Here is an 18,350-nt window from a genome sequence, read left to right as displayed (position 1 = left end):
CTAAAATCAATACTTATAATCAATGTAAATATTTAATGTAGAGTTTTTTATTATAAAAACTATTACATCAATAGTGTTTTAGAATCAAGAAAATCGGGCATCAAAGCCCACTATTAACCTGGGTGCAGTAGTGCATGCCTGTAATCCCTATTTGGGAGGCTGAGACAGGAGGATTTCTTGAGCCCAGGAGTTTGAGTCCAGCCTGGGCAACATCGTAAGACCCCATCTCTTAATAATAAAATAAATAAGTAGAATTAACAAAGACCTGGATTACTCTATTTCTTCTTGCCCTTCCTGTCTGCATTCCCTTGCTCCTTTGATCTATCTTGCACATTATTGCCTGATTAAATCTTCTTAAAAGACTACTTTCATCTCGTTAATTCTTTAAGAAAAACTTCAGTGGCTCCCCATTCCCCGCTAGATAAAGTATGCCTAGGGGAACAAGTTTGTCATTTAAGGTCCTGCACAATTTAAGGGTCCTGACCTTTTCCTGATCTTACCAACATTATTCCCCTCCTGGATCCTTCTGCCCCAAACAGGTCTTTCTCTACCTTTGTATCATTCCTCAAAATTAGAAGGCTTTTCCTTGTCTGTTACTTACACCCAATCAGGTTTCAAACGCCATCTCTGTTGTGAAACCTAATATGAACACCCTATCCCAAGATAATCTGTTCCTTCTCTGAATTCCTGGAGCACTTGTCTTAACTCATCTCAAACTTTTTGTTTCGTTTTGTTTTGAGACCGAGTCTCCCTCTGTTGCCCAGGCTGGAGTGCAGTGGCACGATCTCAGCTCACTGCAACCTCCACCTCCTGGGTTCAAGCGATTCTCCTGCCTCAGCTTCCCAAGTAGCTGGGACTACAGGTGCCTACCATCATGCCCGGCTAATTTTTGTGTTTTTACTAGAGACAGGGTTTCACCATGTTGGCTAGGCTGGTCTCGAACTCCTGACCTCAGGTGATCTGCCCACCTCGGCCTCCCAAAGTGCTGGGATTATAGGCATGAGCCACCACGCCTGACCTCAAACTTATTATTAGTTATGCTTATGATGAATTACCTGGTATCTTTGAATGTATATGTTTGTGACTGTAATATTAGACATCTGATGTATTATAAGGAACCTGAGAAAAATCAGTCATATTAGTCACCTCACTATATATGACCTACGTTTTTAAAATCAGATCATAAATTCCTTGAAGTTAGCCCTGTTTGGCATGCTTGTCTCCCTCATAGTTCCTTGAATCATACCTTATGTAAGAAACACAGTCAATAAACATTCAGTCAAAGGAGGATCACATCTTCTACCAAAGATTCCTAGCCATCCTTGTTCTTTTCTCTCTGGCTAGGCCAAATTGCTTCTACTCAACTGCCTGCACCGGTCGTCCTCCACCATCTAGGCTCCTGATCTTAGTAACACAACACTCTTGCTCAGTCTTTATAATAAGTCAAGCATAAAACAGCATGGTGAATTTAAAAACAAGGTGGGAAATTTGGCGGTCTTATGAGATAGATGTGTGGAGGCAGAAAGTAACTGGGAGATGCAGACAAGATATGAGCAAGTTCAGTTCAGCAAGGGCCTTGCATGATGTTATACTAAGGAGTTTAGACTTTCCCTCACTATAATTGGGAGAGTTTTTAATCAGGGAAATGGCATGATCAGATTTGCTTAATTAGAACTACAGAAGATGGCTGGGCGCGGTGGCTCAAGCCTGTAATCCCAGCACTTTGGGAGGCCGAGGCAGGTGGATCACAAGGTCAGGAGATCAAGACCATTCTGGCTAACACGGTGAAACCCTGTCTCTACTAAAAATACAAAAAATTATCGGGGCATGGTGGCGGGCCCCTGTAGTCCCAGCTACTAGGGAGGCTGAGGCAGGAGAATGGTGTGAACCCGGGAGGCGGAGCTTGCAGTGAGCCGAGATCACGCCACTGCAGTCCAGCCTGGGCGACAGAGCAAGACTCCATCTCAAAAAAAAAAAAAAAAAAAAAACTACAGAAGATGGATTGAGAAGAGGAGGAAGGACTAGAAGAAGGGAAACCAGTTAGGAATAATATTTCAGGACCTCAACTAAAGTGGTAATAATGGAAATAGAGAATGAGAGGATTGGAATCATAAGAATGTGGAGAAGGGGCCGGGCCCAGTGGCTCACATCTGTAAGCCCAGCACTTTGGGAGGCCAAGGCGGGGGATCACCTGAGGTCAGGAGTTCAAGACCAGCCTGGCCAACGTGGTGGTGAAACCTCATCTAGTAAAAACACACACACAAAAAAATATATAGCTGGGCATGGTGGCATATGCCTGTAGTCCCAGCTACTCAGGAGGCTGAGACAGGAGAATTGCTTGAGCGCAGGAGGTGGAGGTTGCAGTGAGCCAAGATTGCACCACTGCACTTAGAGAAGCAGATTTGGAGATGGGCTGGAGTAGGTGAGAAGATAATGAGCTTTAATTTTGGATATGTTGAATTTGTAGCACCTAAGGACATTTCCATGAGATTGAGGATCTGGAGGAAGATATGCATTGGAGACACAAATTTGTGCTAGACATTATGCACTCCATAAATTTTTTTTTTTTTTGAGACAAGGTCTCGCTCTGTGGCTGAGGCAGAGTGCAGTGGTGTGATCTCGGCTCACTGCAACCTCCGCCTCCTGGGTTCAAGCAATTCTCCTGCCTCAGCCTCCCAAATAGCTGGGACTACAGGCACCCGCCACCACACCCAGCTAATTTTTGTATTTTTAGTAGAGACAGGGTTTCGACATGTTGGCCAGGCTTGTCTCGAACTCCTGACCTCAGGTGATCCACCCACCTCAGCCTCCCAAAGTGCTGGGATTACAGGCATGAGCCACTGCGCCTGGCCACACTCCATAAACTTTATGTGTTTTGAAATACACTGCTTACTCTTAGCCCAAAGCACCCAATGACGTTTCTTACCCTACCTGTTTCACCAGATTCTTCTGCCCCTGACTCTGTTCTACTGTCACTCTTGGCCAATATGGAACTCTTTTTTTTTTTTTTTTGAGACAGTCTCGCTCTGTCGCTCAGGCTGGAGTGCAATGGCATGATTTCGGCTTAGGTTCAGGTGCTTCTCCTGCCTCAGCCTCCTGAGGAGCTGGGATTACAGGCATCTGCCACCGCACCTGGCTAACTTTTGTAGTTTTGGTAGAGACAGCGTCTCACCATCTTGGCCAGGCTGGTCTAGAACTCCTGACCTCGTGATCCACCCGCCTCGGCCCCACAAAGTGCTGGGATTACAGGTGTGAGCCACCGCGCCGGCTAATTTGGAACTCTTTAATGGTATTTTTCATATAGTAGCTGTCTAAATCTTAGACAACTGAATGACTGTTAGACATCACTAAATTTAATGGGGCATAAAATTCTGCGGAAACCCAGGTACTTCGGTCTATGGTACTGTGTGTGTGTGTGTGTGTGTGCGTGTGTGTGCGTGTGTGTGTGTGTGTGTATGTGTGTGTGTGAGACAGGGTCTCACTCTATCACCCAGGCTGGAGTGCAGTGGCAGGATCATGGCTCACTGCAGCCTCAACTTCCTAGGTTCAAGCAATCCTCTCCCTGCAGCCACCTGAGTAGCTAGGACTACAGGCATGTGCCACCATATCTGGCTAATTTTTGTAATTTCTTTAGAGCTAGGGTCTTGCTATGTTGCCCAGGCTGATCTTGAACTCCTGGCCTCAAGCAATCCTCCTGCCTCAACCTACTGAAGTGCTGGGGTTAGAGATGTGAGCCATTGTGCCAGGCTCTTACACCTTTGTTAAATATTTAGCAGTGCTTTCCTGGCCACGTACACTCTTTTTCCAACTGCCCATGTACCTAGTCTTCTCTGCCCTCTGGCTTCTCTTAATCCCTTCTTTTTCACACTGTTAGTCACTGCCTTATTCTTGAGACGTTTTACATCCTGGGCTTGCAAGCCACCTGATTTCCTGCCTACTTCCAACTTCTCTGACTCTTATACTTTCTCAAACTCCTAAATAAAAGTATTTTCTAGAATTCTGTAGTCTTCCTTATATCTCATTTTAGTGTATATCCAGCATGACTTCAACCACTTGCATGGTTTCACAATCTTTTTTTTTTTTTTTTGAGACAGAGTCTCTCTCTGTTGCCAAGGCTGGAGTGCAGTGGCGCAATCTCGGCTCTCTGCAAGCTCCACCTCCCGGGTTCATGCCATTCTCCTGCCTCAGCCTCCCGCGTAGCTGGGACCACAGGCGCCCGCCACCGGGCCCGGCTAATTTTTTTGTATTTTTAGTAGAGACGGGGTTTCACCGTGTTAGCCGGGATGGTCTCAATCTCCTGACCTCGTGATCCGCCTGCCTCGGCCTCCCAAAGTGCTGAGATTACAGGCGTGAGCCACCGCACCCGGCCAGTTTCACAATCATTTAAAATGATTCCTAGATGTGAATTTCTATCCCAGTCTTCTCAGCCCAAACCTAAATATTCAACTACTTACAGGACATCTTTATTTGTATGTATTCTACAAGCACTTCAAATCTGCTTGTCCAAAATTGAGCTTTCTTCTTCCTCATAAACCTGGGCTTTCTCTTCCGTCCTAATTCTCAGTGAATAGTATTATCACCTACTAGGATCTTAGGAGGCATTCTTGACCTCTCCACCTCCTTTCTCTCTCACATTCAGTGTGCCACGAAACCCTATCAGTTTTACATTTTAAAAGAGTATTTTCCTGGAAGAGAGAACATGATGTGATTGAAGACAATAAAATGGACATGAGAATAGCATACAGGGGAGACCAGCCTGACAGGAGAAAGGTTTTATTGAGGAATATTGGAAAAGATAATTGAATTATTAAGTGGCAGAGTAACTTGGAAGATAACTTAAAGGCCATATAGAGTATTTCAGAGCTTGTGTGGCCATAGAAACCACCAAACATTAGGCAAATGAATGAAATGATTATTTCAGGCCACATTTTTAAAGTCAGTCATACAAAAAAAATGGATGGAGAGATGAGTAGAGCAACTATTACTTTCATAACTAGAAACAACCATTTCTAAGCAGATTTTATTGATGACATGAGGAGAAAAACTTACAAGTTCCAGCTAGAAGCTCAGAAAGTCTGACCTTGAATTTCAATTTAAGTGTGCTAATAAAAAATAAAAATAATACATTCTCATTGAAGAAGGCAAATAGAAAGTATGCATTAGTGATACAGCTAGGAGTAAACTGTGTTGGCAATAATTGAAGGAATAATATCATCTGATTGAAAAGTTTTTATAAGGCCAGGTACAGGGACTCACCCTTGTAATCTCAGCACTTTGAAAGGCCAAGCATGGAGCATCACTTGAGCCCAGGGGTTCGAGATCAGCCTGGGCAGCATAGCAAGACCCTGTCTCTACAAAAAATTTAAAAGTTTGCTGAGTGTGGTAGTCTGTGTCTGTAGTCCTGGATACTTGGGAGGCTGAGGCAGGAGGATTCCTTGAGCCCAGGAGTTCAAAGCTGCAGTGAGCTATGATTACACCACTACATTCCAGCCTGGGTGACAGAGCAAGATCCTGTCTTTAAACACACACGCACACACACACGTTTGTATAAGCCATTCCGTAACTATAGATGATCTTTAAATTGAATATATATTTTAATCACCTAATTGAACTGTGATGGTGATTTCCTAAAACATTCGGATTTCCATATGCCTCAATGAAAAATTAGGTTTAATAAACTACACTATAGTATAGCACACTATATGTCACATTTATATATTGATAAACATGATAATTTCCTTTTTATTTGACCTAGATACTAATTAACTTGGAGTAAATGCACCCACCCCAATCATGTGGTCAGTCAACAGTTAAATAACTGAGGGAAACGAAGTACAAATTAGGCAGCTCTACATGCCGTATTTCAAAAGGGAAGGAAACAAAATAGTTAAAACAAACATCGCATGTTTTGGAAATAAACTGTATTTATGAAACAGAGATCTCAAAAAGTAAAAGGAACCCCACTTTATCTGATGAAAGTGCCAGGAATCTGGAGAAAAGAGTTCAGTTTCAGCTTTCAGTTTGGAAATGCAAAAAGACCATGAATTTTATTGGCACAGTAACTGAGAAGGAAGTAGCAGCCACAGAATGACTAACCTGAGTTAGCAGTAAAAAAGTCTTTAAAAATGATGGATTTGATAGATTTAAAACCAAAGCTTTCCTCTTCCTCTTTGTAATTTTCCTTTTTCCCCCCTTTTTTTCTGATTGCAATTTCAATAATAAAGCTCTATTGAATTCTGAATTACTTACATGGGGTCCTTGAAAGCACGACTCCCTCTGCAGATAACCATAGGTTTCCATCCCGAAGCACAAGCTCTGTACCCTAGTGTGGTTTGAAATAATGAGCAGAGCAGCTGTTCTCTTGGTTTAGCTGCCACGGAGCAGTCACCAATAGGCATCTGAATTCCAGACTAAATCTTAAGCCCCACCTCTCTGAAAAGGAAGAAAAAAAATGTGGCTCTGAATTCTTCTCATATTCCTGGACAGTAGCTCAAAAGTAGGTGGTCAGTCGGCGTCTGAGTGTTACTTCCCTGTTTTGGATTTCCCATTCCATCCAATAATTTTACTTTCCATTAGAAAAAGTTTTCTTCTGAGTTTCTAAAGGTAGAAACAAAAATCTACAAGCAAAATCTTGTCTTTTTTCACATTGTTTTCACACATACATAATTCTAAACTTTTTTATTCTTTTTTCTTTTCTTTCTTTCTTTTTTTTTTTGAGGTGGAGTCTTGCTCTTGTCTTGCTTTTGGTGCTTAGGGACTCTCACAGCCCGATTGGTAGCAAGGGATACTGACCGATGATCTACTTATCAAACCACTCTCCATTTCACTGGTAAATGCTCATTTGACCACAGGAACAGCCTAGCCTTATCTACCACACAACTTTACATTCCACTTAAGGGAAACTATACTAAAAGGTATCCCCCACAGGCACAGAAATTCTTAGTTAACCATTATATGTTTATAGATTTTGAAGTAAACCATGGTCTGAAGTCTATTATTTTATTTGAAAGAGACTGGGTCTCACTATGTTGCTCAGGCTGATCTCGAACTCCTGGGTTCAAGCAATCCTCTCACCTTGGCCTCCCAAAGTGCTGGGAGTACAGGTGTGAGCCACCATGCTAAAATAACTCACTTTTTTTCTTATATTTTTCTTTTTTTTTTTTTCTTCTTGAGACAGTCTCGCTCTTGTCGCCCAGGCTGGAGTGCAGCGACACAGTCTCAGCTCACTACAACCTTCGCCTCCAGGGTTCAAGCAATTCTCCAGCCTCAGCCTCCCGAGTAGCTGGGATTACAGGCGCACGCCACCACGCCCAGCTAGTTTTTGTATTTTTTAGTAGAGATGGAGTTTTGCCATGTTGGCCAGGCTGGTCTTAAACTCCTGACCTCAGGCGATCCACCCGCCTTGGCCTCCCAGAGTGCTGGGATTACAGGCATGAGCCACCACTCCTGGCCTTTATATTTTTCAAATATGTTAAAGGTATACATAACCCTCAACAACATTTTTTGTTAAATCTCTACTCTTTGCTTTTTGTTCCCATCTATTTCCTCACATCCAGTCTGCTCTTTTTTCTCTCTTAACTAAAAACTCTCTTAGAAACAAAACAAAACAAAAAAAACGTTGTCTTCTCCCCTTCCTTCATCTTTATAGAGAGGCAGGAGAGAGCACTTCTAAGTGTTCCAGGACAGGACCCTCTTTTTTCAGGCAGATAAAGGAGTGGATCCATGGATAATATTTTTTAGAAGTGGGGTCTTGCTGTATTGTCCAGGCTAGACCTGGGCTCAAGAGATCCTCCTGCCTCAGCCTCCCAAGTAGCTGGAACTAAAAGTGTGCACCACTTGGCCGGCTTTCGTGGATAATTGTTATGCTTTTTCACTTCCTCTTGGTTAATTTTGACAGACACCCCCTCCTCCCAATAAAAATATCCAGGCATGGTGGCTCACACCTATAGTCCCATCCGTCTGGATCACTTGAGGCCAGGAATTCAAGACCAGCCTGGGCAACATAGTTAGACACTCATCTCTACAAAAAAAAATTTTTTTTAATTAGCTGGTCTTGGTGGCCCATGCTTATAGTCCCAGCTGCTCAGGAGGCTGAACTGGGAGGACTGCTTTGAGTCCAGGAGTTTGAGGCTGCAATGAACTGTGATCTTGCCACTGCACTGCAGCCTGGGCCACACGGCAAGACACTGTCTCAATAAATAAATAAACAAAAATATCCAGTATTTAATGTACTGTCCGTAGACTGCCTATAGGGCCTCATTTGAGAGCTTATTAATCAGCAATGGGGGAAAAAAAGCTGTCCAATAGAAAAATTGGCAGAATAGCACTAGGGAACTCAAAAAAATATATGATCAAAAGTCTGACCTTACTACTATTTTTTAAAATTGTTTTTTGTTTTTATTTATTTATTTTTATTTGTTTATTTTTTTGAGACAGAGTCTCACTCTGTCACCCAGGCTGAAGTAGAGTGGCACGATCTCAGCTCACTGCAACCTCCACCTCCCAGGTTCAGGTGATTCTCCAGCCTTAGCCTCCCGAGTAGCTGGGATCACAGGTGTGCACCACCACCCCAGCTAATTTTCGTATTTTTAGTAGAGATGGGGTTTCGCCATGTTGGCCAAGCTGGTCTTGAACTCCTGACCTCAGGTGATCCTCCCGCCTCAGCCTCCCAAAGTGCTGGGATTACAGGCGTGAGCCACCTTGCTCAGCCTGTATTTTGTTTTTTTAAGACGGAGTCTTGCTCTGTCGCCCAGGCTGGAGCGCAATGGCACGTTCTTGGCCCAGCAACCTCCACCTCCCGGTTTCAAGTGATTCTCGTGCTTCAGCCTCCTGAGTAACTGGGATTAAAGGAGCCCACCATCACACCCGGTTAATTTTTGTAATTTTTGTAGAGATGAGGTTTTGCCATGTTGCTCAGGCTCCTGGGCTCAAGCAATTTGGCCTCCCAAAGGGCTGGGATTACAGGCATGAGCCACTGTGCCCAGCCTGCTCAGTGAAATATTATCCTCTTTTTATTAAATAAGATGTTCTTCATTGTGCTTTATGGGAGAGTGCTAATAATTAAAATTTTGTATTATAAATTCAATATTAGGGCAGATTTTTTTTTTTTTTTTTGAAACAGAGGTCTTGCTCTGTCACCCAGGCTGGAGTGCAGTGGCGCGTTATCTCGGCTCATTGCAACCTCCACCTCCTGGGTTCAAGTGATTCTCCTGCCTCAGCCTCCTGAGTAGCTGGGACTACAGGCACACGCCACCGTGCCCAGCTAATTTTTGTATTTTTGGTAGAGATGGGGTTTCACCATGTTGGCCAGGCTGGTCTTAAACTCCTGACCTCAAGTAATCCACCCGCCTCAACCTCCCAAAGTGCTGGGATTACAGGCATGAGCCACCATGCCCAGAGACATTTTTATTTTTATTTAATCAATTAGCTGATTTTAAAATATAAAGATGAAGTCTCACTGTGTTGCCCAGGTTAGTCTCAAATTCCTGGGCTCAAGTGATCCTCCTGCCCTGACCTCCCGAAGAGCTGGGATTACAGGCGTGAGCTGCCATGCCCAGCCTGAGTTGTTATTTTTATTCTGTCCATTTGATAATCTATTTGAAAGCTGTACTCCTTGTGATCCAATCCCTACATTAAGTTGAGGTTAAATAAACACTGGTCTTGCTCTGAAAGTCTTAAAGAACCATGTTGATCTTTACTGCAGATTACTTTAATTGGGCTGCATAGGAGTTTTATTCAGAGCATCATCCAGAAAGCTTCTAAACATCTTCACACAGTTCTCCTTGTCCCTATAGTTTCCCAGGTGTTAAAAATCTCCTTTTCTGTCCCTCTGCACAGGGTTCTCACCCCATCCAGATGCTCTTCTGAATCACCTTCTCCTTCATGCTTCTCCCAAACAGAGACTCATTCTGCAGGGATTCTGGTGAATAAAATTCTCCATCTAGCTACACATCCTTAGAACAAATGTTTAATGAGCACCTACTGTAGGCTCTGCCATGAATAATCTTTCACATTTGGTTAGGCTTTTTTTTTGTCTACAGAATTACTTTCACGTCCATTATTTAGAATAGGGGTCGTCAAATCTTTTCTATAGAGGGCCAGATATTTTTGCAGGCCATGTCTCTGTCACAGCTTCTCTGCTCTGCCCTTGTGGTACAAAAGCAGCCATACACGATGTATAGATGAATGGAGATGGCTGTGTGCCTTTGAGACTTTTTTTTTACAAAAACAGAGAGCGGCCTGGAATTGGCTGCTGAGCTATAGTCTGTCCACTCCTGACTTAGAACAACTCAGTGAAGTGGAAGTTACCGGTCCTATTTTATAGACCGGGAAAGGAATTGAGGCTCAGAGAAATTAAGTGGTTTGCCTAAAGTCACACAAGTTACAAGTGGCTGACCCAGATCTCAAACATGGGTCAAAAAATGTGACTGCAAAGTCACTGCTATTTTAACCACACCATACCGTCTGTCATTCATTCAGATAGCTTGTGTCAAGAATGACAAGCTTCTTAACCTACGTGCCACATGTTTGAGGAAGAGTTAGGTAAATTTTGATGCATCCACAAATTGCTATGCAGTTAGTCAACAAAATATTTACAATGTGAAATCATGGGGAAATATGAAACGATGTGAATCAAAAGGCTAAGCACAAGATTGCATATAGAGTTGTGCTTGTGTAAAGGAAAAAAATACATAAAGGACTTAAGGGAAGTATCTTAGAATGTTAACAGTTGTTGCCTTCTTGTAGATGCGAGACTGATTTTTCTGTGTGCTTATTTCTACTTTTTGTATTTTGCCCTTTTTTTTTATTTTTTTATTTTTTGAGACGGAGTCTCACTCTGTTGCCAGGCTGGAGTGCAGTGGCGCGATCTTGGCTCACTGTAACTTCTGCTTCCCAGGTTCAAGCGATTCTCCTGCCTCAGCCTCCTGAGTAGCTGGGACTACAGGTGCGCATTACCATGCCCAGTTAATTTTTGTATTTTTAGTAGAGTCAGGGTTTCACCATGTTAGCCAGGATGGTCTTGATCTCCTGACCTTGTGATCCGCCCACCTTGGCCTCCCAAAGTGCTGGGATTACAGGCGTGAGCCACCACGCCCGGCCTTGCACACTTTTTTACAGTGTATATTATTACTTTGTGAGCCAGTAAATAATAAACCTTTGAAAGTGAATGCATCTTGAGGATGCTTATAATTTATTTATTTTTCCACAATAAGGTAGTTGGATTGGTTACTGGCTGGAACAGGAGAAATACATTTCACTTCAGATAAAGCAGAGAATACAGTTTTTAGCCAGGCAAAACCCTGGTCTGTTTAAGACTAAGTTTCACAGAATGACAGAGGAAGTTGTGACAAGCCTTGGTCTCTGGGCAGGCCTCATTTTTAGCCATGTTGCGTGGTCCATTGTAAGTGAACTATTTTAGAGTCCCCTCTTTCCTGAGAGAGCAAAAGAGGAGAGAAGTCTCCTTTGGAGAAGCAAAGACTCCTCCTTCAACTCGCAGCTTTTTTACCCCTGTGTTCTGCAATGATGGTAATATGAATAAATGTTAAATGCGTAGATACTGCAAGTATTATCCACAAGAACATCTAAAAATCATTTGCAATCCATCTTCTTCTAGAAGAGGTTAATGCCATTTATGAGGGTTGCAACATGGAGAATTTTCTCATCACTGGGTTTCAGGCTGCAGATGTAGGGGTCAGATGGGCTAGTGATGAGCAGAATGCCTGGGCAATATGCTGATCTAATATCTGCCTCTTGGGCTTTCCTATTTGTCAAGCACACACGAGGACAAGGACAAGGCCTGCCTGGTTGAACTGGAAAGGTACAACAGGCTACTTTTAGATCAGACTGTTTGACACTTACGTAAACAGCAAAAGGAAGAGTGGCTCAAGGCGCCAGCTCCTATGGTCTTTGTCCCACTCACCAAAAGGACAACACCAAAACAAAAGGGGTCAGATCCATGGGACACCCTTTCGAGAAGATCATTCTTAGCTGCAGCTAAGGGCTTTAGTATTCTGCAGCTCTATTCTGAGGGGGCCACAGCATAAAGCCCTAATCTTATCAGAACCTGGAAGGCATAAGAATTCATCTCATAATAGCCTTCCAGGGAAGTAGGAACGTGAAAGGGAGATGGCATACATGCCACCATCCTCTTATTTAAGGTATCTTTAAATAGAAATACACAGAAAACAAGGTTACATATTGCTTGGTTAACAAAAATGACCAGAGGCTTGTAGGAACCTAACCCCGTATTTCCCTTAAGAGCAATAATTCAGTATTCAGTTATTCAGCATTCACAGCAACTTTATAGAACATAACTACCATGAAGAATGAGAACTGGCTATATTATTATGAATACAGGAATGTAGTTTGGGCTTCATACACAGCCCCAAAAGGGCTCCAAGATTCTCTCTCCCTCCTCTGAGGTCCCCAGACCACACTTTGATAACTATTTCTGGTAGGCTACAAACTGTGGCCGACTAGGGGTCAGCTATAGCTATTTTGTTCCTCTTCACATTTCCAGAGTCTTGCATAGTACCAGGCATATATTGTGAGTTAAGTTAAAATGGACTGGGGGTAAGATTTTTATGAGAAAGTTAAACCTGAGAGAGGAGAGACAGAATGGTCTCTTTGGTGCTAAAGGTCAGTTCAGCCTTGAGGTTGTTTTTTTTTTTTTTTTTTTTGAGACGGAGTCTCACTTTGTCTCCCAGGCCGGATGGAGTGCAGTGGCATGGTCTTGGCTCACTGTAAGCTCCGCCTCCTGAGTTCACGCCATTCTTCTGCCTCAGCCTCCCGAATAGCTGGGACTACAGGCGCTCGCCACACTCAGCTAATTTTTTGTATTTTTAGTAAAGATGGGGTTTCACCGTGTTAATCAGGATGGTCTCGATCTCCTGACTTCATGATCCTCCTGCCTCGGCCTCCCAAAGTGCTGGGATTACAGGCATGAGCCACCGCGCCCAGCCGTTTTTTTTTTTTTCTTAACGACAGGGCTCATGCTGTTGCCCAGGCTGGAGTGCAGTGGCACAAGCTCGGCTCACTGCAACCTCTGCCTTCGGGGCTCAAGCGAGCCTCCCACCTCAGCCTCCTGAGTAGCTGGGACTACAGGCATGAGTCACCACAGCCAGCTAATTTTTTGTATTTTTTTAGAGATGGGGTCTCACTATGTTGCTCAGGCTGGTCTCAAACTCCTGGGCTCCAGCAGTCCACCTGCCTTGACCTCCCAAAGTGCTAGGATTACAGGCATCCACTATTGCACCCAGCACAACATATATATCTTATTTATTTATTTATTTATTTTGAGACAGAGTTTCACTGTGTCACCCAGGCTGGAGTACAGTGGCGCGATCTCGGCTCACTGCAACCTCTGTCTCATGAGTTCTAGCAATTCTCCTGCCCCAGCCTCCTGAATAGCTGGGATTACAGGCCCCCGCTACCACACCCAGCTAATTTTTGTATTTTTAGTAGAGACGGGGTTTCTCCATGTTGGCCAGGCTGGTCTCGAACTGTTGACCTCAGGTGACCCACCCTCCTCAGCCTCCCAAAGTGCTGGGATTACAGGCGTGCGCCACCATGCCCAGCTGGAATTTATTACGGCTCCATAGCTCATGGGTTAGGGCACTGGTCTTATAAAATACTTTATTACTAAAAAATGCTAATGATCACCTGAGCCTTCAGGGAGTCATCTTTTTGCTGGTGGAGGGTCTTGCCTCAGTGTTGTGGCTGCTGAAGATCAGGATGCCTGTGGCAATTTCCTGAAATAAGACAGTGATGAAGTTTGCTGCATTGATTGACTCTTTCACCAAACATTTCTCTGTAGCATGTGATACTATTTGATAGCATTTACCCACAGTAGAACTTCCTTCAATACTGGAATCAATCCTCTCAAACCATGCCACTGCTTTATGAACTATGTTATGTAATATTCTAAATCCTCTGTTGTCATTTCAACAATGTCCACAGCGTCTTCATCAGTAGAATCCACATCAAGAAAAGAGGTTCTTGGCTCATTCAGAAGAAGCAACACCTCCTTCATTCAAGTTTGATTGTGAGATGGCAGCAATTCAGTCATATCTTCAGGCTCCACTTCTAACTGTACTTCTCTTGCTGTTTCTACCACATCTGCAGTTACTTCCTCCACAGAAGTCTTGAGCCCCCTAAAGTCAACTCTGAGCGTTGGAATCAACTTCTCCCAAATCCTGTTAATGTGGATATTTTGATCTTCTCCCATGAATCATGAATGTTCTTAATGGCATCTAGAATGATTAATTCTTTCCAAAGTCTTTCAATTTACTTTGCCCAGATCCATTAGAGGAATCACGATCAATGGCAGCTATGGCCCATACATTTTGTTTTTCTTTTTTTTTTTTTTTTTTTTTTGAGATGGAGTCTTGCTCTGTCACCAGGCTGGAGTACAGTAGCGCAATCTTGGCTCACTGCAACCTCTGCCTCCCAAGTTCAAGTGATTCTCCTGCCTCAGCCTCCCAAGTATCTGGGACTACAGGCATGCGCCACCATGTCCAGCTAATTTTTGTATTTTTAGTAGAGACAGTGTTTCACCATGTTAGCCAGGATGGTCTCAATCTCTTGACCTCATGATCCGTCGACCTCAGCTTCCCAAAGTGCTGGGATTGCAGGCATGAGCCACCGTGCCCGGCCAATGTATTTCTTAATAGGACTTGAAAGTCAAAATTACTCTTTGATCCATGGGCTATGGACTGGATGTTGTGTTAGCAGGCATGAAAACAACATTTATCTCCTTGTACATCTTCATCAGAGCCCTTGGGTGACCAGGTGAACTGTGAATGAGCAGTAATTTTCTGAAATAAATCTTTTTTTTTTTTTTTCTGAGCAGTAAATCTCAATAGTGGGCTTAAAATATTCAGTAAACCGTGCTAATTACCGGATATACTGTCATCCAGGCTTTGCTATTCCATTTATAGAGCACAAGAAGAATAGCTTTAGCGTAATTTTTTTTTTTTTGAGACAGAGTCTCACTGTGTTGCCCAGGCTGGAGTGCAGTGGTGTGATCCCAGCTTACAGCAACCTCTGCCTCCCGGGTGCCGCCTGGGTTCAAGTGATACTCCTGCCTCAGCCTCCTGAGTAGCTGGGATCACAGGCATGCACCACCACGCCTGGCTAATTTTTGTATTTTTAGCAGAGATGGGGTTTTGCCATGTTGGCCAGGCTGATCTCAAACTCCTGACCTCAGGTGATCCACCCCCCTTTGGCCTCGGCCAAAGTGCTGGGATTACAGGCGTGAGCCACCGCACTGGCCAGCTTTAGCATAACTCTTAAAGGTCCTAGAATTTTCAGAATGGCAAATGAGCACTGACTTCAACTTAAAGCCACCAGCTGCATTAGCTCCTAATAAGAGAGCCAGCCTGTTCTTTAAAGTTTGAAGCCAGGCATTGACTTCTCCTCTCTAGCTATGAGGGTCCTACATGGCCTCTTCATCCAAGAGAAAGCTGTTTGTTTTATCTAGGTTGAAAATCTGTTGTTCAGTGCAGCCGCCTTCATCAGTGATCTTAGCCAGATTTTCTAGATAACTTGCTGTAGCTTCTACATCAGCACTTGCTGCTTCACCTTGCGCTTGTATGTTACAGAGCTGGCTTCTTTCCTTCAATCTGATGAACCAGCCTCTGTTAGCTTCCAAGTTTTCTTCTATAGATAACCTCACCTCTCTCAGCCTCCACAGAATTGAAGAGTTATAGCCTTGGTCTGGATTAGGCTTTGGCTAAAGGGTATGTTGTGGCTGGTTTGATCTTCTATCCAGACTACTCAAACTTTCCCCATATCAGCAATAAGGATGTTTTGTTTTCTTATCATTTGTATGTTCACTGGAGTGACATTTAAACTTCCTTCAACAACTTTTCCCTTGCATTCACAACTTGACTAACCGGCACAAGAGGCGTAGCTTTTGGCCAATCTCAGCTTTCGACATGCCTTCCTCACTAAGCTTAATCATTTGTAGCTTTTGATTTAAAGTGAGAGATGTGCGACTATTCCTTTCACTTGAACACTTAGGGGCTATTGTAGGATTATTAATTGGCTTAACTTCAATGTTATTGTGTCTCAGGGAATAGGGAAGCCCACGGAAGGGGAGAGAGAGATGGGGAAATAGCCGGTTGGTCAGTTGAGCAATCGGAACACGCACACTTATTAAGTTTGCTGTCTTATATGGGTGCGATTTGTGGCACCTCAAAACAATTAGAATAGTAACATCAAAGGTCACTGCTCATGCCTCTAAACCCAGCACTTCGGGAGGCTGAGGCTGGAGGATCACTTGAGGCCGGGAGCTCAAGACCAGCCTGGGCAACATAATGAGACCCTGTCTCTACAAAAAAGAAAAAAACTGGTGGCATGCATCTGTAGTCCCAGCTACTCAAGGGGCTGAGGTGGGAGGATTGTTTGAGGCCAGAAGGTTGAGGCTACAGTGGTCGCACCACGACACTCCAGCCTGGGCAACAGAGCGAGACCCTGTCTCGAAATAATAATCACAGTCATAATTATAATAATGAAAAAGTTTGAAATGCTGTAAGAATGATCGAAATGTGACACAGAGACGTGAAGTGAGCACATGCTGTTGGAAAAATGGCACCGATAGCCTTGCTCCAGGCAGGGTTGCCACAAACCTTCCATTTGTAAAACGTGCAGTATCTGCAAGGTGTGATAAAGCAAAGCACGATAGAATGAGTTATGCTTGGACTCAGAGCATAACACGGGAATAAATACACACAAATCTATACTGATTAAACATCTTGATTATTGAAGTGGATTTTACTGTATGATTTTTTTAAGATGCAAGATATGGAATCAGACCTATGGTCACATTTTCTAGTACTGGGTTAACATTTATGTAAACTTTTAGCTACTCTAGATTAGAAAATGTAACATCATTGTTCCTTATCGTTTCTTATACAAATAAGACTAGGCCTTAGGTCTGTGGCTTTAATGAAATAATAATTTGTCATTATTTATGTCAAATTCAGCCCCTGCTTTACTCTCTTTTCTTTTCTTTTTTTTTTTTTTGAGACAGAGTCTCACTCTGTTGCCCAGGCTGGAGTGCAGTAGTGCAACCTTGGCTCACTGCAACCTCCGTCTCCTGGGTTCAAGCAATTCTCCTGCCTCAGCCTCCTGAGCAGCTGGGACTACAGGGGCTCACCACCACGCCCAGCTAATTTTTGTATTTTTAGTAGAGATGGGGTTTCACCATGTTGGCCAGGCTGGTCTTGAACTCCTGACCTCAAGTGATCGACCCACCTCGGCCCCCCAAAGTGCTGGGATTACAGACGTGAGCCACCACGCCCAGCCCCTTGCTTTACTTTCATTTGGCATATGGTTTTTTCCACAGTGACGACCAACAAATGAAACTGTGCACCTTTGAAAGAGACTCTGCAGTTACAGCTCTAATATCCCACACACAGGTATCCTCGCAGCCTGTGAGCGGGAGCAGGTGCAGGCACTAAGCAGATTCCTGGAAATCAGTGGCCAGAGGCCATGTTTTCAGAGAGGTGAGACGATGGGAAATTACTGAGCAAACAGTGAACTTCTGGAGGGCAGGAACTTCTAGGGGCCCCCAGCACTTCAAGTGCCCGACTCCTAGTAGATGCACAATAAATGCTTGTGACTTGAGAGACAGTGGCAGCAGGTGGGCCCAGGGCTGAGGCGAGGGATGAGGGCCTCCTAGACCTGAGAGAGAGAATAAAGATGACATATTTGGAGCCTGGGATCTGCAGAGTGAAGCACACAGGACTGTGGTGCGGAGCAGGGAGGAGATGCCGGCTAGTGGTGGAGACACAGAACTGAGCTACTGTGGCAGAGCAGAACCCGGGCAGGAGGTGGGAGGAGACCAGCAGGAAGGGGTCCCTGAGGAAGCGAGGACTGCCTCTGGCCTCCCTCCTAGTATGTGTGCAAGTGTGTGGTGTGGACCCACCACCCTGCAGAGAAGTCAGGTAGACAAGCTTCTTGCCATTTCCCAGTTGTATCAGCTTCCTGTGGCTCCCATAGCCAATTGCCACAAACTGGTGTCTTAAAACAGTAGACATTCATTCTCTCTCAGTTCTGGAGGCCAGAAGTCCAAAATCAAGGTGTTGGCAGGCCACGCTCCCTCCGGAGGCTCTCGGGGAGGACTCTTCTTTGCCTCTTCCCATTTCTGGTGGCTGGAGGCATTCCGTGGCTTCCTTGGTTTGTGGCCACATTACCCCAATCTCTTCTCCACCTTCACACAGCCTTCATCTCTTCGATATGTCTCTCCTTTCTCTCTCTCTCTCTCTTTTTATAAAATAGAGATGGGAGTCTTGCTATGTTGCCGAGGCTGGCCTTGAACTCCTAGCCTCCAGCGATCCAGCGTG

General features: G+C 44.1%; 1 protein-coding gene across 2 annotated transcripts in view; it reads right to left on the bottom strand.

Moving 5' to 3' along the window:
* GNE (glucosamine (UDP-N-acetyl)-2-epimerase/N-acetylmannosamine kinase) overlaps positions 1 to 6,441 on the bottom strand; it is a 62,623-nt gene extending 56,182 nt beyond the window's left edge. For both annotated transcript variants that reach the window (XM_003263336.2, XM_003263339.2), the window contains exon 1: positions 6,250 to 6,441. In XM_003263336.2, the coding sequence (XP_003263384.1) occupies positions 6,250 to 6,300 (51 nt within the window). In that variant the 5' untranslated portion in view covers positions 6,301 to 6,441. The remainder of the gene's footprint in view (positions 1 to 6,249) is intronic.
* Between the last annotated feature and the right edge of the window lie 11,909 nt (positions 6,442 to 18,350).

Source organism: Nomascus leucogenys, chromosome 8 (assembly GCF_006542625.1).
Source record: "Nomascus leucogenys isolate Asia chromosome 8, Asia_NLE_v1, whole genome shotgun sequence".
Lineage (NCBI taxonomy): Eukaryota > Metazoa > Chordata > Mammalia > Primates > Hylobatidae > Nomascus > Nomascus leucogenys.
This window is presented reverse-complemented; position numbering and strand designations above follow the sequence as displayed.